This window comes from Anas acuta, chromosome 15 (genome assembly GCF_963932015.1).
Source record: "Anas acuta chromosome 15, bAnaAcu1.1, whole genome shotgun sequence".
NCBI lineage: Eukaryota > Metazoa > Chordata > Aves > Anseriformes > Anatidae > Anas > Anas acuta.
The window spans coordinates 17,068,451-17,091,392 of NC_088993.1; the positions used below are offsets into that span (position 1 = coordinate 17,068,451).

The window sequence follows — 22,942 nt, forward strand, 5'->3', positions numbered from 1 at the left end:
GAATGTTTTTGCCTTTTGTTTCAGAGTTTAGAGAGCCAAGAACTTAAGTCCATTGTACATGATCTTTTGACTACAGTAGAAGAACTCTGTGACCAGAATGAATTTCATGGCTCTGAAGAGAGATTTTTTGAGCTGGTGGAAAGATGTGCTGATCAGAGACCAGTAAGACTTTCCCTGTTATCTTCTTTCTTTACGGCCAGTTGAAACAGTTTTGTTACTCAGTACAGCTGAAAACTGCAAGTCCTGAAATAACCAGTGGTTAGAAAACGTCAGCAAGGACTTACCTTTTGCATGAACCTTGTTCTTAGAGGGAGGACAAAAAATGAATGTATTTTATTTGTTCATACACTAAAAAAAAATCTTAATCTTTCCATGAAAGGAATCTTCTGTACTAAACTTGATAGCGTACAGAGCACAGTCCATTCATCCTGCCAAAGATGGTTGGATTCACAACCTGCAGATGTTAATGGAGAGATTCTTCAGGTATGAAATCATAATTCTATGAATACAAGGTACTTTCACATGTTTCTTGCTACCCTTCCATGTTAAGTAACTTTGTTTTCTGAAGGTCTAATGTTACTGAGTTTAAGTATGGTAGTTCCAGGGCATAGTATGTGAAAGCATTTTGTTTAGCAGAAGAAAATCTTACCACTGAGTTATTTGTGTTCTTTTTTTCCCTACTTTCCTTTATTTCCATTGGATGGTGCTATTCCAGTTAACTTAGGCAGTTACGTGCTCCACTGCACAGCACTTTATGATTCTGACACCAAACAAGAATTTACTGTTAAGCCTTGAGGCTGTATGTGGTTATCCAATATTAAAGTAGTACCTGTCTTTGAATTGGCACTTCTAAAAATACTGTTGTGTGCACCAATAAAAAACTTGTCTCATTTGTGAAATGTTGCTGAGGAACAGCTTGATCTTTCTGCTATGTGTTTGATTTTGAATTTCCTTGCCAGAGCACTTGTTCTTTTGACATACACTTCCTAGTTTGGACTGGAAGTGGAAAAGCTGCAGTTACAGGTTTTCAGTAGTAGTAAAAGCTGAATTGTAGGAAAAAAGTTGAATTGGGATTCTAGTTTCCACTTGTTCTTGAATCTGATTTTGTATGTAGAGACATTAATTGAAGGCTGAGTTGCCCTCTAACAGTTAATGTTCTAACTCTTAAAAAATTTCTTAGTTTGATTTAGTTTTATTTTCGTTTTCTCTTCTTCCCCCCTCACCTAAATACCAGCAACTTCATTTCACTCATCTTGAATTTGCTCTTTCTATTTTAGGAATGAAAGCCGTAGTGCTGTTCGTATTAAAGTTCTGGATGTGTTGTCCTTTGTACTGAGTATTAACAGACAGTTCTATGAGGTATGTGTTTATCTGTTCCTGATGATTACATGTGAGATCTTAAAGGCTTTGGCGAGGCGGGCTTTATGGTGTCATCTCTGCCACTGAAGAATGCACAGAACTGTGCTTTAGATGTTGAACACAACAAACATTGCTTTAGGAGAGCTTGCCTTTCAATTGCCCTTAGCTGAGTAAAGGTCTGTGTGACTTGCAGTGGGAGCTGCTGTGAAGTGTTTTGAAGACATCCTTGCTCGTGGATTCACATCCTTGTTTTAAAGTCATTAATTCCATATACGTCTTGCTTTGGAAGTACAGAAGGTTAGGGTGAGAGATGATGAGTTCATTTAAAATCTTTGTAAAAAGGTGAGGTCTGAACAAAATCTGACGTGGGCAGATTGACTTGTCATGGTCCTTCCAGTGATCCAAGATGGAAGCTGTTTGAGAGAGATGTCTTCAGTTCCTCGGAATGTACCCAGAGTGTGTCAGAGGACAGAAGGGGCAGAGGTGCTTCTTGGATTCCTTGAAGTTTTGTGAAAACATGAAAACATGTTACTGTCATGTTTCCTGCCTGTCAAAAAAAAAAAAAAAAAAAAAAAAAGCCCCACAGAATTCCCTTAGCCCAGGCTCAGATAAGACTATTGACGTTGTCTGTAGAAAAGATGAAAGCCAAAACATTGAATCCAAGTTCAACGAAAGTGTTAAATGTTTGGAAGGAGGGATATACAGAAATACTTAACTGGGGGGGAAGAGGAAGGATCAAGGAACCAAATGGTTAGTTGAGGAACAAGCCTGATACCAGTGTTGTTTTTGTTCTGTTTGCCTCTTTAATATGATGATTGAAAAACTGACAGCAAAATGTACAGACTTATTAAAGTCGGTTCTCTTGCAGGAAGAGCTGATAAACTTGGTTGTGATCTCTCAGCTGGCTCACATTCCAGAGGATAAAGACCATCAAGTTCGAAAACTGGCCACTCAGCTACTTGTAGACCTTGCTGAAGGCTGCAACACACATCACTTTAACAGCTTGCTTGATATCATAGAGAAGGTGAGGCAGAGTTTGCTCAACTGTCAGTAGCATCATGACGGCTTTTGCCAGATCCTCGTATTGTGGCTGAGGAGACTAACCCATGAATCTTATGACTTGCATGGATCAGCAGGGTACTGGAAAATTGCTGGGTTTTGTAGATGCAGGCATGGAGCACAGAGCTTTCAAAACCCTGTGAACATACATCCAAGCTATGTGACAGAGCTTGCAGAATTTCCAGCAAGGGTGAATTTCTGTGGTCTTGTTTGATCTTCCAAGATAGCATTAAAGAAAAGTTGTGCTGTGGATTTAAAGTGTTGTGTTATATTTCATTTTCTTTTTTTTTTTTTTTTTTTTAAACAGGTGGCTGCACATTCTCTCTCATCTCCATCTGAACTGGAAGAGAGGGATTTGCTATCATATTCCGCTTCTCTGGAGGATGTCAAGACAGCAGTTCTTGGACTCCTGATAATTCTTCAGGTAAACGTGGCAGAGTGTTGAACAAGCGTTCTTCAGAGTAGTCTTCTGCTAGACTCCATTGTTTTTTTTTTTCCAGATAACTCCTACTATCTGCCTTTCGATCTGCACACTTAAAAGTTTAACTTTTCTGGTCACTTCTTTTGTTTTGAGTATTGTGTGACTGCTAAAAGTTTTTTTTTTTTTTTTTTTTTTTTCTCTTAATTAGTGTTGTACAGTGAATATGAATGCATTTTCACATGTGGAGGGCAGATGTGTTCATAAGCTGTAGCAGAAGGAGATTGGCTCCTAACCTTGAATAGATCCACTGTGTTTGGCTGGCATATCCTGAGATACAGTTGAAGCAGTTGCAAAGAGCTGTTTGTTCTGAACACTGCCCTTCTGAAGCCAGACAAAGTTGCTCTGAAGTCTCTGCAAAGGTTCTGACTAGATTGGTCTGTTCATCTTGCTTTCAGGAGCAAGGCTTAGCTGTGTTGTTTTTGAATTCTCAGTGCAGATACACATTCTGAATAACCAGTGTCAGATTGTGTTAGATTGTTTCTGTTCCTTTGTAGACAAAACTGTACAGCTTACCTTCCAGCCACGCAATGCGTGTATACGAGATGCTGATTCACCACGTCCAACGCCACTATATGTACTCGTACAGCCTACCTGTTGCTAGCAGCATCAGATTGCAGGTATGAGCAGTAACCTGTACTTGTAGGTCAAGAGCTGTGTGCTGTCTCTGGGAATCTTGGATTGCATGTGGGCAGCGTGTTCTGTAGAGCTGGTCAGAAGCAAAATTAAGCATTTCTTGGCTAGTAGGAGTACAGAACTAGCCACAGCATCTGGAAGAAATCCCTTTGTGCCTGCAGGTGGGAGAATGGGAGGTGGGAGAGTATGTTACTGGCTTCGGTTTTTAGTTACTCCAGTGTCTTGTCTATTGCAGGTATTTGATTTCCTGCTGATGCTTCGAGCTGACTCCCTCCACCGTCTTGGCCTTTCCAACAAGGATGGAGCAGTGAGATTCAGCCCTTACTGTCTATGTGACTTTGTGTAGGTTTCTCATAGCATCTAGCAAATGCTGTTTTCAGAACTATTCTACATTCTTGCATGAGTTTAATAGTTCATTTCCATTTTGTCTAAACCTTCCAAATCCCGATGAATCTCTTGCTAGGCAACTCTATAGTTGCAGCTTAGGATGGTCTCAACTAATAACTCTGTGCTTTTTCAAATGACTTGTCTACAGAATTACCAATCCCGGACATGGAATTTCTGTTTCAAAAATTCACAAAAATGTTTGCAATTTCCTGTCTGGAACCAGTTCTCCTACTGAGATTTGATTCAATGATTTGTACAAATCTGGCTATTTTAATTTTATAGCTCGTTCTGATGTTTCCTGTGTAACATACCACAAAAGATACCTCTCTAAATTTGCTAGGGGTCTGGATAGAAAAAGTATTTATCCTGACCAAACCGAAACCTTGGTCTACTTGGCAATCCCATGTTTTTTAATTGATAACCAAACAGCAACACAATACTATTTTCAAACTAGCTACCAAATAGGGTAGCATTGTAGGTAATATGGATAGGCTGTTCTTGTCTTCATTTTACATTACATTATTTTTCTGCATTCCCATGTTGCAGAGAAGCAGAGAAGAGAGCTTCTGAGAAAAAGCCGACTGGTACGCTCTCTCCACCTTCAGGAAGTCCCAGCGTGCCTTCCCAGAACACCACCATCCGTATAGGGCATTTGCCATACTCGATGGTTTTTGGTGTCCTTCTGCAGTGTTTGAAGCAAGTATGTCCCCCCTTAATGACAGCTACCATCCTCATATGAGATATGTCAACTGAAAATGTCTGGCTAGAGAATGTCATCCCAGAGAATCTAAGTAATGCCTAAAAAATAATACTTAAATCCTTCTCCTTGAGCACCTGTGTGTAGTTGTACAACTTCATAACCACCAGTCGGAGCAGCAGTTCAGCTCTTTAGGAACTCAGCAAGGCTTTCATTGTGCTCTGCTTCAGAGCAGACAAAGGCAAAAATGTATTTGTTAGGACGATTCTTTGATCTTTGTTTATTTCTGAAAGGGCATTTGAAACTAAAAGAAACTGTCCAATTGCAAGTTTTTGAAGTATAATGAAAATTGGTAAATTTTCCAGTTGCTGATGAAATATATATATAATTTGCTCATTAATGCTGGCTTTGGACATCGTTGAGTTCTGAGAGGGTGTCTTGCTTTGGAAGCTCATTTATATTAGTGGTTAGGAGAGTTGAATTCTGGCTCTGCCTGGTTGAGCTCAATCAGGTCTGGATACAAGTCGGTTTTCAGTATTGCACCTAGAGCTGGATGAAAGACAGGCAGTAACTTGTGACAGATAAATGTCACTGCTTTTTATGTAGCTACCACGGCAAGAAATACAACTGCCTAGGAAATGGTATGTCTGGAATGTGATTGGTCTTGCTTTCAAAATGAATAGAATTCATCATACAACAATTTTTCACCCTAATTTTTTTCTTTCTTTCCAGGAGACAGATTGGAAGGTGTTGAAGTTGGTCCTCAACAAATTGCCAGAATCTCTCCGCTATAAAGTGCTGTTTTTAACTTCTCCTTGCAACATAGACCTCCTGGCATCTGCACTGAGCTATATGGTAATGCTGCATGCCCTACTGATATATAATCATCAGATTCTTAGTTTGCTTGATAGTTTTTTGAAATTTTTTCTTCAGTCTAGTATTCTGAAGTATAGTATTTTTAGTATGTTATCATGCTTGTTGTCAGTCCTGACTCACCTTCCCTTTTTGTGAGGGTTGTTTTAGGTATTTAGTAATCGGTCTTTGTTCTTTATATATAGTATTTTATTTATATATATATAGATATATACACACCTATGCAAAGGTGGCTATGGGCAGTGCCTTTCCACTGCCTTTTAGAGAGTATTCTTAGTGTAAGGTATTCTAACTTAACGTGTACTATATCAGCTCACAGACAAAAAGACAACTGACAGACTCCATGGTACCCCAGAAGGCTTCTCTCGCACTGATTTGCATCTGGCTGTAGTACCAGTGCTGACGGCATTAATATCTTACCATAATTATCTGGACAAGGCTAAACAGGTAGGGGAAACGTGTGTGTCGGGGGGAAATTACAGGGTTGAGCCTGTATAGTGGAGTATTTCCTTCTCTTTCACTTTTCTAACTTTGCAGCAGTAACTGTCTGGTTAGTTGGTCTCACTGTTCTCCATCTATACCTATTCCCCCACTCACACATTGCTGAGTGACTTTACCTTCTGCTGGAAGACCCTGGTGAATGTAAAAATTGAACAGAAAGACAAAAATTGTCCATAAAAAGGATTTGATACATCCCTGTATTTAATCAGAAGCTTAAGTAATAATTTCTAAAATTTCTACCTGATTATGTCCCATAGTAAGATTTTGGCCTAGAATACATGCAGCCTCTTTTAGGATTCTGGTGCATTTTGGATAAGAATTCATGTGTATCATACAGGCCTTATGGTAGCTATACTTTGCAAATTATTCTAAAATGCTAATTGAAGTCAAGAGATGATACGTCACATGTTTTTTCTTCCCTGCATTATGACCTTTTTCTTTTTGTTTTTTATTCTTCTAGCGTGAAATCGTGTACTGCCTAGAACATGGTCTTATCTATCGCTGTGCGAACCAATGCGTTGTGGCACTCTCTGTCTGTAGTGTCGAGATGCCTGACATCATCATAAAGGCGCTTCCTGTCCTAATAGTCAAATTAACCCACATTTCTGCTACAGCCAATATGGCAATCCCTCTCTTAGAATTTCTTTCAAGTAAGTTGTAATGTTCCTCTATGTTTGATCTTCTACAGTTGTAAATGTTTTGTTTGCATTGAATATAAGTATTTTGATTGCATTTAGTCAGCAAATTCTTGTTTTTTTGGTAATTCCCTTTCACCATCCTCAAAATATCAATGTTTGATCATCTCTTAATTGTTATTGCTTTTCTATTGAAGGCACTTGCACACACTGAAGAAAGAGGCATGTTTTGTGCAGTGCCACCATACAGTGATGGGAAATACAAAGCTGTTTTCTCTGCCTTGTTGCTTATAATTTAAATAGTGCGAAGTTATACCATGATGTTAGTATTCATGTCAGCTGATGATTTAGAAGAAACAAAACAATTCAAATTAAACTGAATTCTGGTATTGAACAGCTCATGTTCAAAGCTCACCTGTGCTGGTTTTCTTCTTGAACTATTCTAGCTCTAGCAAGGCTCCCTCACCTCTACAGGAACTTTGCAGCAGAGCAGTATGCCAGTGTGTTTGCCATCTCCCTACCCTACACAAACCCTTCCAAGTAAGTTTATAGCAAACACGCTTCTTCTCCTTCTTCATCTGTAAAATAAAGAGAATAAGATAAGCTTTTTTTTGTAGCACTCAGATCAAGGTTATGTATTTGATATTCCTTATTCTGGTATCTCTAAGCCTTTTCTGAAGGTGGGACGTAATCTCCTCAGACACAATGTCTGTTTTTCTTAAATAGAACTTTTTTTTTTTTTTCTTGAAACTTACAGTAGGTAAAGGAGTAGTTCTATTTCTCTGATAGAAAAGTCCCTCTGTTCACTTCTGGAATGGCATCATATTGCAGCATTAAACTCTGTGGAGATCTTTTTGCTGTTTTAGGTTTAACCAGTACATTGTTTGCCTGGCCCATCACGTGATAGCTATGTGGTTCATTCGGTGTCGCCTTCCCTTCCGAAAGGACTTCGTCCCCTATATTACAAAGGTAACGGATACTACTGAATCAAACAGTACATAAATAAAAAGGACAGCTTATACTGGTCTGAGAAGTATAAAGGTTCTGTTTGAAGCCAGAGAAAAGCTCATTTTCTTGTTAACTTCTTTTTCAAGACTAAATGTGAGTTCTTGTGCATTGGCCACGATTGTGGTCTTTCAGCTGCAAGTCCTGCTCATTCCAGCTGTTACCTGTTTGTCTCAATTGGCAGGGTTTGCGCTCGAATGTCCTCCTTTCATTTGATGACACACCTGAGAAGGACAGTTTCAGAGCTCGTAGTACAAGCCTCAATGAGCGGCCAAAAAGGTAAATAATGTTAGATTCCAGTAGGGGCTTGTGTTCCCTGTTTTCGTGCTCACACCATTCCTATGTTTTTTGGAAGGAAGCTGTTTAGTTATCCAAAATCCGACAGTGCATTTAAGCAAGCAAAGTAAACCTCTTTAGGTCAGGGGATTGGTAAAAGACAAACTGAGTTTGGTAAGAAGTTGAAATCAAACGTGTCTGACAGTCTGGTAGTACGTATGAAGGCATCACTGTTCTGTAAGTTTTTAGGCTAAGGTGTGGGTTTTTTGTGGTTAATTTTTGGAAAGCAATGGTTCTTTCAGGTACACTGCTACCAGAATAGAGAAGGGTAATACCAGAAGTAGTAGAGAACCATATTTATATTGATAGTGTTTACTCCTTTTAATAATTGATCTCTAATGACTATTACAAACAGTAGTGAGGTAAATTATATTGATTAGCAACCTGTATAAATTAAGATAGCAAAAAATGTGTTTTTCCATAGTGATATCACTCAAGTCAATGTGCTGGGTGGCAGACAGCTGCCTTCTCTGTGGCTGAATGGCCTGATCCTTTTTTTTAATTTTGAAAGCAGTATGTCAGTTTTAAGCAAAGCCTGGTATCTTTAGAAGTCAGAATGTACCTTGTCAGTAGTCTTTCAAAGTAACATTTGCAGGGATGGAAGAGTATTGCTTGGAAGGCATTCAGGGGTTCTCTAATGTCCTTTTACCTGTAGGACATACCTAAATTGGTTCACTTAACTTGCTTCAGTGTTAATATGCAGTACGCATCCAGTGGCATTTGAACCCTGGGGAAAGTGCCTCTACTTTAACTGCAAGGCTCAGCGAGTATCTTGCAATGAAGAAACACCATCCCTGCCCTAATGCTATAGCTGTAAACCCTGTTTTGTGTTTCATCTCTCCCATCTCCTCCTCTTTCATTCAGAAATTTGGAAGAGAAGCCTTTTGACACTTGTCTCTTGAATTAGAATTTCAGCTAATCTTTTTTTTTTTTTTCCAAAAAAAACCCTGTTAAATTCAACCAGGTTGGAATACTACTGTATCTAAAGGCTTTCGCTAATGCTGCAGGATCACTTTCATAGAAATCTCTGCTGAGGAGTGTGGGCTGTACTCAGACAGCAACTTGAAACACCAGAATGGCAGTGATGCCTCTGCTTTCAAGTTTAGATTCTAGCTAAATGAGAGAAGAAATAGCTTTGAGCAGATAACTGCTTCCTTGCTTGAGAAACTTGTGTGTTTGGGTTTTGTGCTTTGAACCCCGAAGAATAAGCATTTCTCTGCTCTAGCTAAGGTGCTGGGTGTTGAAAGAGATGAAGATTCCAACAATTTTCAAGGCTGCTGAATGGCAGTGTTGGTGTAGGTGATTATCTCAGTGTGGGTCTCTGCTCTCTGTGGTCACATCTCCAGTTGTGGCCGAAATGTAACCTGTCAGGGGGAGGAGGAGGAGAAATAAACTCTAATCCATCCAGGTGCCTATCTGAAATGTAATCATTCACTGAAAGGAGGAGAGCAAATAAATCATGTTTAGGAAGAGTCAAAAGGGTTAAATGGGTATCTTCATTTTATATAAGGCAATGTGAACTGCTGAACCAACTGTTACCTACCTATTGGTGCCCAGCCAGGCATGCAGCTCAGCTGTGACTAATTGAAGTGCCTCTTAGATGTTAATTGCTGTCATCTGCCACATGTGGTTGGCACCAGACAGTGTGAAGGCTTATCTTCTTTTCTGTTCCTCTTGAAAGTCAAGTGGGTTATCTTGATCCACCTGAAGTAAGATAGCTTATTTGACAAAAGCATCATGCAGTCAGCAGCAGTGGAGAGGATGTTTGCCTTCTTGTCCCCGCATCCATGCAGTGCAGTGCGAGAAGGATCAGTTTCAGACAGGCTGAGTCTCCCCCAGTGTATCAAGATCTGAGCCAAGGGACACCTCTCACCGACCCTGGTAAGTTTTTGTGGTTCAGAGTTGAAGTTCAGGCTCAGGCCAGACTTGACAATGTTAGAACCCTGTCTCTCTGGGAAGAATGTGCTGCTACCTGGTACTGGGAAAGCATTTTAGGATCTGGGGATCTGGTCTTTGTGTAAGTAGCCATTTTTTTTTTTTAGCTGTGCTGAATTGTTGAGGTGAGATAACACAAGAGCTGGCAGAACTGCACAAACCTTCTCAGACTTGAGAGCTTTGTGCCAAATTAGCAATAAGATTCTCTTGCCTTTGTTTAACAGTTCAGTATTCCAACAATCATTTCAATCAGTTTTTTTGTTTTAACCTGTACTAATTTCATTTGTTTTGTAGCACATTTAAAACCTTGTTTTCAAAATGTGGTTTGTCTTTTTAATGCTTTCAGCTCTGCTTGTTTGTACGTTTTAATTTTTATTTTCCTTTTTTGGCATTTGTTTTATTTTACATCACCCTCCGGGATCCCCCAATATTGACCCTGTGACCTGTGACCTTTCAACCTACATCCCTTCAATGATTTCCTCCCTTCCTGTGACCTCTTATGGGGCTTGGTGCTTCTCCACCTAGTAGTTTAAGACTAGCCAAAAATGCAAAGCAAGGCTTGAATAACTCTCCTCCAGTGAAAGAGCTGAAAGAATCCTCTGCAGTTGATGCCTTCCGATCCCGCAGCATCAGTGTGTCTGAACATGTGGTCCGCAGGTAGAGGCACTTTTAAGTGGGGAGAATCCAAGAGCAATTCAGCACTTGGAAATTTTACTGCAAGGGTGGGTGGAAGCAGGGTGGATTTGCATGTGGGATGCTTGCATGACTTTGATCCACATTAAAAAAAAACCTGCTCCTGGCCACAGTCTAGGTTTTGGGAAAGCATCATGGATATTCCATGGCTTCCCAATGCTGGCTGTTGGGCTGCCACATTGCCCCGTGTGTTGTGTATGTCTGCTTTGCCCTGTTCTCTGATGCTTTTGCAAGAAAAAAAATCGATTTGCAAAATATGGTGATGGGAAAAAGAAAAAAAAAAAAGAAAAAAAAAAAAGAAAAAGGTTGCATTCTGTGTAAGTGAGCATACTGGTTAAAACCCACTGAAACTTCAGCTTTCTAAGCAGTGACTTGCTGCAGGAGATGCTTTTTATGCTCTGCCAGCTTAAGTGCAGGCCCTCTTTCCAAACTATGAGGAATAGTTCTGGCCTGGGTTTGGGATTTGTTTTTTGATGCAGAGGGGGCTGTCAGAAGTATTCTGGTCAAAATACAAGGACATGAAAACCTTAATTTGTCTCTCCATAGAGTAGTGAAAGATGAAACACGCCCAGCCCGTAGGAAGCTATTGCTTTTATGGCTAAAGAAAACACATTTTAATCACAAACATGGATTTGCTCACATGAAAGATGAAATGATTTACGCTAGTTTTTTAAACCTATTTTTGGATTGCTTCCCTTGAAATTTAAATTGCTGTCTATAACATTGCTGTGTAGATCGGAAATCTGAACCGGAATGTTTGTTCCTTGATCATTAAGGATTCCTATCCATAGGATTTTATTGCATGTATTTGTGCTTTGACTGTAGCTATACGTTATTCAGGGGAAAGACACTGACGTGACTAGATTGTGAATATCATTCTATCACTTGATTCTCTAATATCCTCATTAATCTATTAGGTGATTTTTTTTCTCTTGTTTTTATATTCAAATTGTAGCAACTAAAAGCTCAGATAATTAACCTTAGTGATGCCAAAGAAATTGTCACATTGTAAAATTTTGGCTGTACTTCAGTTTAGCTTTTATTATGATGGCATAAGAATTCTTCTTATAAAAACATCCCAATCCAGCCTGTTACTGCAATTATTTTAAATCACATTGCTAACTTTGTTAATTTGAAGGCAGAACTACTCTCTAGTCTTGTGCCAATGTCCTGTACAGAGTGCAATTTTTTTCTATTTCAAATTGAATTAAAAAACATATCTATTGTGTTTATTTGGAGAAAAAGAAAATCTATATATGAAAGAGATGTAACAGAGGGAAAAGTAAACCACAATATTATGAAGTTAAGTCTAGAAAGACTTGATTTATGGCTCATGGGCAACATGTTGCCTGGGAAACTCTGCAGGTTGCTTATGTCACAGAATGCTTGCCCTCACTATAGATCAGCCAATTCAAAGCATGGTGCTGCCATTCCCCATTTGCTTGGCACACTTGCCCATGGGCCACCAGACGTCAGAGAGCACTGGCCTCACCTAGTCATTTGATGGTCATTTAGATGTTTCTCAGCCTCAAGATAAAACACACATCCTCCAGTGACAATCTACAAAGCACGACATGAAGGAGATCCAAAAATATTTTGATTATATCCTGGGTTTAATGTCTGGCCACTTCTCTATTCTGGCACATGCATGTATCGCAGGTGGTTCTGCATCATGTTGTCTTCTGGGTGATGGGGATGAACATTTTGCAATGTGATCTGTCAGTTGGAAACGTTCTCTTCTAGTCGGATACAAACATCCATCACTAGTTCAAGCTTGGGCTCTGCAGATGAAAATTCAATGGCTCAGGCTGATGACAACTTAAAAAACCTCCATCTGGAACTCACTGAGACCTGTCTGGATATGATGGCCCGATATGTCTTTTCAAACTTCACTGCGGTGCCAAAGAGGTAGGGGTCAGTCGGTGACCGGGCAGAAATATTTTTGTTTGAGGTTTATATTTTACTTTATCAGTGAAAAGTTGCTTTGACACCCTTGAGATTCTGGCAGGCCTAGGAGCCATTTCTTGCAGATAAAATCTGGCTTGTGCAAATACGAAGTTAGATGAGAAAAGTCCATTGCAGCAAACCAGCCTTGTCCCCAGCCTTGAGCTGATCAGAAGGAGATGCACTGAAGGTTGTGTAGCCCCAGTGGCGCGCTGTTTGTGAGCACTGCTTTGCTCCATGTCCTTGCTTGACGATAGCAGTTTTTGCTATAGAACTGAGTACCATGCCAGCTGGCTTCCAATCAAGGGCACTTTTCTTGTGAAACCCTCCCAGAAGGGGACACGTAGCCCAGACAAGCCTTGTTCCCGTACTGCTCTGTAATGTGTGGCCAGGGTAATAGTGGTAGTGCTTCTATCTAATGAAAGGAAAGTTAGCTCATCCCTATCCTGATGGGTAACACCTACATGGATTGGGGAATATGTTTCAGTTGCCATAAAAAGGAAGAAAACAGAAAGTATCTCCTGTGTAGTTACAAGGAATCAGCTGCCTCTGGAGGCTCTGTGCTTTGTAGTCTGGGAGTTGTGCTCATCACAAATGTCTTTTTAGGTCTCCTGTGGGTGAGTTTCTGTTGGCTGGAGGAAGGACAAAGACCTGGCTGGTTGGTAACAAGCTGGTGACTATCACTACAAGTGTCGGGACAGGGACAAGGTCCTTGCTTGGCTTAGACTCTGGAGAGTTCCAAAGCAGCACAGAGTCAAGGTAACTTTTGCTTGCATTTCTAGAAACATCCACCTAACAAAGTCACTTTAAATGTCCATCATTGTTACTGTGCTTTTTTTCTTAAGGTTTTCCTCTTACCACAAGAGGACTGTTGTATTTGTCCAACATGATACAATCCTCGCTCAATATCACCAATATCTTCTGTTTTTCACAGCTCAGACCCTGTTTTGCAAGTGAGACAAACTAAAGAAGCTCCAGCAAAACTGGAATCTCAAGCTGGGCAGCAGGTTTGCAGAAGCTCTCGCAACAGAGTCAGATCCATGTCTGGTAAATTCCTATCCTGGAGTCTTACTGCCGTTGCTGGGTCTGTTACAGGTTTAGGTGTCCTAGCACCTACTAAAGAGACCTGGGTCTAAACTGAGCTGAGAATCTGGACCTTCCTGGTACTTAACAGTGGGCAGGTAGCAGCAGCTGTTGGTCTCAGTGCTGCTGGTGCTGCTTCTGCTTGCCTTTCCTTGCAGGAAAGCTTTGACAGTTGGTTAAATGGCAAGCACTTGCAATGAGAACCACCTATATCTACCTAACCATGTGGTTTATAAGAAATACATGCAAGGTAAAGCTCTTAGGTTCTCAGTGTTGTGCACACAGATGCTAGAGGATCTCAAAAGATTTTCTATTTCTCAGATATTTGTATTACTTACTTAACTAGTAAATAATTACTATAAATATTTTTAGTATCAACTAAACATTTTTTCCCTTCTGTTGTGCTTGTCTTGCTAGGTGGTCATGCCTTACGTGTTGGTGCCTTAGACAGCTCAGCCTCCCACTTCCCTGGTGGTTCAGCTTCCCAAGGGACACAGAGTCCTCCTGCTCCTTCATCTCGATCAGAGAAGTCTAATCCTGCTCCACAGACTCCTCTGCAGAAAGAAAAAGCAAACTTAGCTGCATATGTCCCTCTGCTGACACAGGGCTGGGCAGAAATCCTAGTGCGCAGACCAACAGGTATCTTTACCTGGGTGTGGAGTGAACTCTTTTTGAGTTGCATAGGTGCATCTGCTGTTAGGGAAGGATTAATGATGTGCTGAAGGTCAGAATTCTTGAATACTGCAGTACATTAACTGGGAATTGTCTTTTTCAGCTGGAAGTTGCTTCCTGAGAAAATAACTGACCTAGTATCATTAATTAAAACGAGCATTTTGAATACCTTTTGGGAACCTGCTATGGTAATGAGTTTACTAAGGATTGTTTTTGAAGGACTTGGGACAAGGTATAGAGTAGTGGGAGCTACGTGCTGAAAATAGGAAACAACCAAGTGATCCTGCCAAATGTCAGGAGAACTGAGGAGATCTGTTCTCTGTTTGGATACTTGCAAAATCCCAAACAATGTGTGTTTTTCTGGGGTGGAAGTCCTTAATGCTCTTCCCTAATTTTCTTCACCAGGTAACACAAGCTGGCTGATGAGTCTGGAGAACCCGCTGAGTCCGTTTTCTTCAGATATTAACAATATGCCCCTGCAAGAGCTGTCTAATGCACTCATGGCTGCAGAGCGTTTTAAAGAACACCGAGAGACGGCTCTATACAAGTCCCTCTCTGTCCCCTCCTCCAGCTTGGCCACTGGGACAGCCAAACCATCACTTCTCCAACGTTCCAACACAGGTGAGAGATGTCAAGCCAGTTGTGTGTCTAGCATAGCTGTCACTAGCCTGTTTCAAGTCTGTTGAAGTTACTGTAGGTGTTCCTGAAGTGTAAGTTAGTGGCTTGAGGAGTAACAGTAATGAGAAAGGGAATCACTTCTTCTCTTTGTAGTTTTCAGTGAAAAATTCCCTTCCTCCTTGCTTCTGATGTTTCATCAGAAAAGTAGCTCCCTTTCTTGACTAAAAGAAAGAGAGGAGCAGTGGAGCTTCTTTGCAGGAGTTATGTGTTTCATGATAACTGTTTGCCAAATGAAAGTAAAGTCACGGATCTTTTCTCTTTCCCGCTGATCTGAGCATCCCATGTGTGAATGGATCTTCCCATGCAGCACTTTCATTTGTCTACAGGTTTTTTTGGGCACTGGCAGCGGTAGTTTCCTAGGAAAACAGCCTAGGGTTAGTTAGTTGCCACTGCTTTACAGCAGAGATGGCAGAGCACAAATCCCAGCAGCTGCGGATGTATTCACCTTTTAAAAAGACTGTTAAGCCTTCAGACTGGTGCTGTTGAATCACTTGAATTTTCTTTGATGGCTTTAATGTCGTGGTCAGGGTTTGTCACTGTGTTGTCTGTAGTGCCTGGTGATGTTGGTGCTAGTTTACTTTGAAAAGAGGTGTTAATGCTGGGTTGTTACTGTTGACCAAGCTGGAACTCGTAAAGCTGTCAGGAATCCCAGCTTGGAGCTGTCACCAACAACATCTAGCTGAGGCTGTCAGCATCACTAGTGCTAGCAAAACTGACCAGTGATAGCAACAGACAAGGCTGTTCTGAGCAGGCGGCATCAATGGTATGAGTTGTTTTGGAAATCCAGTTAAAAAGAAGAAAAAAATCTTATCCATGAACATTCCTGTTGAGTCCTACAAATTTGTGGTATGTAGGCATTAACTGATCAGTCAAAAGAAACACTCACCTGAATGCCACTCCTGTGGCACTCAGTGAGAAAATCATTTTGGTCATATTCTTAGCTTCTGCAGTAGCCTGCCAGATGCAACAAGTGATGTGAATGTTTTGAAGAAGTTTTGCTTTAAGACTCTCATATGCATGGTGTTCTTCCTCTTAAGAGGTTAAAGCCGTGAGTCTTTATACATATTTCTACACTTCAGACCCTTCTGTGCATTTAAAAACTATCTTTTGCCAAAAGTATGTATCTCAGGAAAAGCTCAGACTGGTTTTCTGTTTGTGCTAGGACATCACCGAGGAACTTTCTGTTTCTAAAACTCACAAAGATGCATTCTTCAAAGAGAGCAGTTTGAGTCTGCATTGTTTGAATGTGTTTATGCCTCCTTATTCATGTTGAAACCTTGCACCCTTGAAGTATCCCTTTGGCATCTAGTGAGCTTATCCCAGCTTGTTCTTTCCTTTGTTTTTATTTATTTATTTATTATTTTTTATTTTTAAATAGGTTCTTGGTTACATTTTAAACTCTGTGCTTTTTAATTTTATTTTCTTTTCATATAGTCTCTCCTTCCTTTTGATGTAGCTGCTCACTTGATTTCCCTTTGCAGTGGCCTCTTTCTCTTCCATGTACCAGTCCAGTTGTCAAGGGAAGTTGCACAGGAGCATATCCTGGGCAGGTATATTTATATATCTTTAAGGGAAAAAAAAAAAAAAAAAAAAGTATTGCCATAGAAGAACACCTCTGATTCATAGAAAATGTATCCCTCATACTTCATTTTCCCCTTCCATGTCTCCTGTCTGTACCCGGTCTCATTACTCTCAACAAATGGGATCTTGACTAGCATGAAGAAGTCCAAGCCAGATGCAACATTTGCAAGTGCAGGCAATTTCTTAAAGCAACTTTTCTTTTAGCTGGGGCGGGTTGTGAGTCATGAGGCACAGCGTTCAATGGCCTGTCAAAATGTCTGAGTGGCTTGATTAATTGTTTATTTTCAGCTTCAGTTTACAATTGGCTTTGTGTTCTGCTAAATGTGAAAGTTCCCTATTCTGAGAATAGCATATAATATGCTACAGGACAATCTACCCAGAAATGAAGTCCCATGCTACTCAGCCCACAGAAATCTTTCAGAATTGGACACAGAATCTGATGAAAGAAGCTGATAAATACGTATTAAAAGTTTGATGTTAAAATGGATGCTGGTTTACAGTTTTTTTAAAGAAAAAAAATATATTTAAGGTGGAAATGTGATTAAATTCTAGCTTTTTGGAGGCCCAATATCAGTGTAAAAACTGTCTCTGCTTCAGTAAAATTTACTTTGTCATTAAATTAAGCAGAGATCAAATTGCATAGGTTATGAGCACAGCCCCTGTATTGCTTTGATGATCTGCAGTGCTTTGTGTCTTTAATTGGAGGGTTGAAATTTCCTTCTATCTTCTTTCCTTCAGTGGAAAATTCTTTGTAGAACACCAGAGTATTCCTAACTGCTGTTTTATTTTTTGACATAGGCCTCTTAAAGCAGCACAAAGACGCTGCAGTAAAATGTTTTTCTATACTTCTTTCAGCTCAAATTCTTCTATTCCCACCTAAAGTATAATCAGTGAGCATTTACATTTTTAAAAATCACCAGCAATCTTGGCAGTGATGCAAGAGCTAGGGAAGCTTGGAAATGCTGGATATATGCAGGTGTGTTCTGGCTTGGACAGCTAACCAGATCAGCACGTTGTTTTGTTTTTGTTTTAATTTTTTTTATTTTTTGTTGAAAGTATGTGTGTGCAATGCTAACTCTTAATTGCTTCTTTGAAATAACTTTGGTCCTGCGAGCTGAAATCAATCCAGGAAAAGCTGCTTTAGTGATTTTTTTTTTTAATGTTTTGCTGATTTTTCTTTAGTTTTGGTGTGTGCTTTTTTTTTTTCTTTTTTCTTTTTTTAAATTTGGAAAACAAATCTTGGCCTTTCAGATTGGTCTTCCAGTCCCTTGTGTGCATAATGGGAAGCCTCCTGTTCTCCAGCCTTTTCCTCAGGACAAAAAGCAAGGCCAGGAGGAGCCTTTGGTCAGACTCATCCCTGTGGTCAGGGTCACAGCCAGAAGTAGACACAAGGTTAAACGCTGCAATAACTTCCTCCACCGTAGGCAGGGCTTCCAAGGAGCTTTCTTGTCAGTGTGGTTTCGTTACCCATTTGCCTGATCAGATGCCACATGCAGGTTTCCCAGTATTGCTGCAGTGCATGTATTACTCCTGCTCTCTTCTCCTTTCACATGTCTAGGGCTGAATTGTTTTGCTTCTACTGAGACATACTAGGAAAACTGCCAAACTGCAAGTAAATGGCTCCTAGTAAAATTTCTTACCTCCTCCTAGGCCACTACAAGGCACCAGGAGCATTACATTTCAATACAAGAAAAACTTAATTTCTTTGCATACTTGCATAGATCTGATCTCTTCACTGCCTGGATAACGATGAACTTTTAATGCTAGTCTTGTATTTCCTTACATCTCTGTAGTTCCTGTGTGTCCTCATAGCTGAGTATGGATGTACAAGGTCCCATTTTCTTCATTCTGTCCCCTGCTTGTTCATCAGTGACAATTGGAAACAACTGCACTTGTTTTGACAAACGTAGGTGCAGGCCTTTGCTGTCAGGGTAAGGTGATCAGTTATCCTGTACAAAAGGGAAACCAGGAACAAGGCTGACATGACGTGAAATCAAAGAACCAGGCCACTCATTCAATATGGCCTTCCATTGAAATCCCGTAGGGAAAAGGCTGGTACTTCAGAGGAAAGGAGGGGGACCTGCCAGTCTATTGCCTCTGTGCAGACTTCAGTTCTTCTGCATTGTGTCTTGGTAGAATCTGCGGTAGTGCTGGAGGAAGGGAGCCCGTCAGAAATGGAGCTCAAGGAAACCGAGTTCCCGGCTGAGTCTCCAGAGAGTGAAGATTTTGAAACTTCATGTTCTGAACAAGTCTTGAGTGAGGAAAGGTTCAGTAAATCCCACGAGTCGTATAGCAGGGTAAGCAGAAACAAACAGCACTTTTATGCTGTGTTGCAACCCCATCTTCAGACACATGGGATAAGTTGTCTGTGCCTCTTGGCACCTTTTCTAGCTACTCACTGATGGTACCAAAATGTGCACACAGTCATGACTGAGTTGTGTGGCTCATGGGAGACTGCAAACGGAGCAGGAGCAGTAAATACCTGTTTCATGCAGGGCCCTTGATCTGTGTTCCTTCGTATTGGGACCAATCTGCTCATCTTTCACTGGAAGCATCATAGGCTGCCTTAATTATTACTGTTTTCAACTTACGTTTTGTCGATTAGGAAAACTGTTTGTATTTGTTTCTTTCTCTTGAAGTCCTCCTCAACATCTAGCCAAGAAGAAAAATCTTTGAAATCAGATGACCTGGTGGAGGGTGGAATTCCCATCGGGAGAGTCCTTCCCTCGGAGGATGGCCGAACGCTGGAGGAGCTTTCCTTCCAGCCGTCCCAGCCGCTCAGCAAGTCGAGCTCTTCCCCCGAGCTACAGACACTGCAGGAGGTTCTCAAAGATGCAAATGGCAGAGAAGTAACAAGGAGACTGAGCACAGAAGTGAAATCAAAATCTCAGTCTGGGAACCTGGAAGGGGATGGGCTGGGCAGTTGGCTGAGCAAGGGAGAGGATGCCAGAGCAGCTGGGTCAGGGGGGTTGGATGGAACTGGGCTTGCCACCTCGCCTCGCTCCCCCTCTGGGCACCGGCCCAGGGGATACACCATCTCTGACTCAGCCCCATCAAGGAGAGGGAAAAGGATTGAGAGAGATGCCTTCAGGAGCAGGACGGCCGCCTCCAATGCTGAGAAAGTACCTGGAATAAACCCAAGGTGGGTTGAGGAGCATATCTGAATCTAGAAATAGTAAGCTTGTATTGCTGGAGCCAGGGCTGGATTTGTTCAGATGGGTCTGCAGGCTTTGTGGGATCTACAGGACAGTAACTGATTAAAAAGAAAGATGAATTACTTGTGTTTTTTTTTTCAGGCCCTAATATAGAAATGTTTAATTTGCTGTTAATAAATTAACTTCACAGTCTTAGGAAATAAGTATAAATGGATCCCACTTTAGGTTCCAAATGCACGTGTGGCTTGAATGCAGGACACCTAGAGTTAATTTTGCTATAAATAGGATGAATTGCTAGTTTTGCTGTTCAGGAAATCTAACGTGCAAAAGGAAGATGAGGGGGTATCATGTATATATATTTTTTTCAACTTCAGACATAGGTAGTTGCCCCAGATTATGTTATGAGACAATCTTCATTTAATGGTTAATTTTGTAAAATACAAGTGTCTGTAAAATCATTTGTCTTGCAGACTAGAAGTACCCATGTAACTGTGAGGAAGGAGTGTGTTCCTACTCCTTTGTTCTACCAGTGGATTGCCATTTTAACAGAGGCTTTGTGCAGCTGCCACCGTTTGACATAATGATTGTTTTTTATGACAGGGGTTTATTAAAAACTGCAGGTAGTCCAGGCACCCGGTGTCTCTAGGAGATGAGTAATGCTCGGCTAGCATTTTAATTGCTTTTTTCTTCTTTACATAATGTTCTTACGTACAAGAGGTCAAAATGGACTGAAATTTTTTATGGTAACAGGACATGTTTTTCTCTCTCTCCCGTAGCTTTGTGTTTTTACAATTGTACCATTCCCCATTCTTTGGTGATGAAAACAACAAGCCCCTTTTGTTGCCAAATGAGGTAGGCAAGGATTTTTTTTTTAAATTCTTGTAGTTAATCTTTCTAACCTTTTTAGTTTCCAGCTCATGTGGCGTGATTTAAACGTGGTTCTTACTGACAGTGTTACAGATGGGAAGTTTTCTATACCCCATTCCTGGTGGCTCCAACATTCTGCCTGTGTATTCAGCTAGAGATGTTGGGAGATTCTGTTGATGCTGTTGCAGGGTCCCAGCCAGAAGGCAGGATGATTTGTGGGTTCTTGGTTTTTTGCTGCTAGTAGGAGTGAAGGATGAAAACGGAGCACTAGGTGGTACTGGCAGAACATCGTTAGACAAACCTGTCAGCCATCAGGATAGTTGGGAGTGGCCAGGATGCTTTTTGTGGTTGCAGGAGAAATAAATCACAGGCTTCCTGGGGAAGTAGTGCAGGAGTGCTCATGAGCTGAGCACCACAGACCCCCTGGTGAAAGTTTTTCCCTTGCTTCTGGTTCAGGTGGTGAGGCAGCAGGGAGCCTGGGTGAGATAAGGTGATGCTTTGTGTTAAAAATATTCTTCAGAGCAAGAGACGTGATAATTTTTCATGCCTGGAGCTGAAGTGAATAGATGATGTAATATGTCATCTAAAGGACATCTAGCCTGTGCAGTTTGCCAGACTAATCTCATCTGAAGTATTAAAAAAAAAAAAAAAAAAGAATCCTGGTGACAGCTGCCGTATAGCACAGCTCTGTACCCTGACCTGATGCACTCTGCTCTTGCAGAACAAATTCGGGCAGCATTCATTGAGGTCACTAGTGAAGGTCAGGGATCTTTGCTTACACTGTGCTGTCAGAGTCTGTGCGTGGCCTGCTGCTGTCCAGGTTTAGGGAGGGCAGTGAGTGTTTGGAGATGGTCACTTTTTAAAGATGTGACAAATGTTTTGATTGCAGACGTTTGAAAAATCAGTGCAGCTCCTGGATCAGATTCCTTCTTACGATACACACAAGATTGCAGTGCTCTACGTTGGAGAAGGCCAGGTGAGTTGTGAGCAGTTACATTTGTGATTTAATGGTTACATCTCAACAGAAGGCTGGGCACTGCTACTCCAGCTGTGTGATCTGTACTGCTCCTGCAGTAGCCTTGCTTTTCCTTAGCTTCTTGCATTAAAAATCAGTGCCTGTGTGAATCCCTTCTGGGGAGGTAATAACCTAATCAGTCATGCTGATGGAGTGCTCTTAACATTCGTTGTGGGACTGCTCTGTTCTTGTTTTCTAGAGCAACAATGAAATTGCTATTCTGTCGAATGAGCACGGATCCTATCGCTATACGGAGTTCCTGACTGGCTTAGGGAAGCTCATTGAACTTAAAGATTGTCAGCCAGATAAAATTTACCTTGGAGGCCTGGACGTGTGTGGGGAGGATGGACAGTTCACCTACTGTTGGCACGATGACATTATGCAAGGTAAGATGTCTCCAGAAGTTAGAAGTGGAAGGATGGTTTCTTCTTATTTTAATACTGAGCTGCTTTCTACAAGCTTCCTTTTCATGAGTGTAGTAAGGATGGCCTGGGGCTGTGTTCTCCCTCCATTCTGTTTGATGTCTCTGCAAGCCAAGGAAGGGAGAGGTGCATACCTGCCTTCTTCAAGAAAAATCATACCACTTCTAAAGTAATCTGTACTATGAAGGATTGATAGGGATTTGTGTAGAGGTTTGTAGAATAAGCTGCTTGGTCCTGAGCTGCTTTGAAGGCTGTTAACTGAGGACAGTATGTGCATGTCAAAACTCTGCTAGTGATTTCTATGAAGAGCAGCATTGAAAGCAGGAGGGTTGTTGTTACTGTGGTCATTACTCTTTGAACTGCAGCATTACCCAGCTCCCACACTACTAAGCAGTGCAGATACCAACCAGGATCCAGCAAGCCATGTGAGGAACTTCCCAGATGTTTCCATGCAGCTCTGTGGATCCCAGTCATCAGGCTTTGTCCAGTTCAGTGGAGCAGCTGCACGTTACTCACCAGGGTCCTTGGTGCTCTGCAGAGTTCAGCTAGGGAAAGTCCTGGTTTAAGGTATTTAACTGTTCTTCCTCAAACCAGTTTCTGCTCACCATGCTACAGTGACATGGAAAATATTAGCCAGAAGCACATGCCCAGTCCCCTGTTTGTTTTCTGTGAACAGAGAGCTAACGACCCCAGCTTGATGGGAATGCTTATTCCAGTGTACATCGTGCTGTAAACCAGACCTGTAATTCACTTTTCTAAGTGTGGTGCTAGGGAGGACCATGACAGACAGCACCTAGGAACTGGCAGCTGCAGAGCTTTCAGAGGCCACCCTTTTACTGGCAAAGAGCTGCCCACTGTGCTCCATCCAGAAGGACTGGATTCAGCTGTCACAAACGGGGACAAACCTATTGAGGGAGCACAATGTATTTGT

At 41.2% G+C, this 22,942-nt stretch overlaps 1 protein-coding gene across 7 annotated transcripts in view; it reads left to right on the forward strand.

Annotated features, from left to right (window-relative positions):
• TSC2 (TSC complex subunit 2) overlaps positions 1 to 22,942 on the forward strand; it is a 33,118-nt gene that overhangs the window by 6,502 nt on the left and 3,674 nt on the right. For 2 of the 7 annotated variants that reach the window (XM_068698881.1, XM_068698887.1), the window contains exons 12-37: positions 25 to 162; positions 380 to 483; positions 1,278 to 1,359; positions 2,228 to 2,383; positions 2,726 to 2,842; positions 3,394 to 3,516; positions 3,768 to 3,874; positions 4,466 to 4,619; positions 5,349 to 5,471; positions 5,802 to 5,936; positions 6,451 to 6,640; positions 7,072 to 7,165; positions 7,492 to 7,594; positions 7,815 to 7,909; positions 10,427 to 10,558; positions 12,338 to 12,502; positions 13,145 to 13,297; positions 13,473 to 13,585; positions 14,039 to 14,260; positions 14,699 to 14,914; positions 16,453 to 16,521; positions 18,689 to 18,849; positions 19,192 to 19,694; positions 20,484 to 20,559; positions 21,464 to 21,550; positions 21,789 to 21,975. In XM_068698881.1, the coding sequence (XP_068554982.1) occupies positions 25 to 162; positions 380 to 483; positions 1,278 to 1,359; positions 2,228 to 2,383; positions 2,726 to 2,842; positions 3,394 to 3,516; positions 3,768 to 3,874; positions 4,466 to 4,619; positions 5,349 to 5,471; positions 5,802 to 5,936; positions 6,451 to 6,640; positions 7,072 to 7,165; positions 7,492 to 7,594; positions 7,815 to 7,909; positions 10,427 to 10,558; positions 12,338 to 12,502; positions 13,145 to 13,297; positions 13,473 to 13,585; positions 14,039 to 14,260; positions 14,699 to 14,914; positions 16,453 to 16,521; positions 18,689 to 18,849; positions 19,192 to 19,694; positions 20,484 to 20,559; positions 21,464 to 21,550; positions 21,789 to 21,975 (3,805 nt within the window). The remainder of the gene's footprint in view (positions 1 to 24; positions 163 to 379; positions 484 to 1,277; positions 1,360 to 2,227; positions 2,384 to 2,725; positions 2,843 to 3,393; positions 3,517 to 3,767; positions 3,875 to 4,465; positions 4,620 to 5,348; positions 5,472 to 5,801; positions 5,937 to 6,450; positions 6,641 to 7,071; positions 7,166 to 7,491; positions 7,595 to 7,814; positions 7,910 to 10,426; positions 10,559 to 12,337; positions 12,503 to 13,144; positions 13,298 to 13,472; positions 13,586 to 14,038; positions 14,261 to 14,698; positions 14,915 to 16,452; positions 16,522 to 18,688; positions 18,850 to 19,191; positions 19,695 to 20,483; positions 20,560 to 21,463; positions 21,551 to 21,788; positions 21,976 to 22,942) is intronic. The other 5 variants (XM_068698882.1, XM_068698883.1, XM_068698884.1 and 2 more) reach the window with 5 other exon arrangements.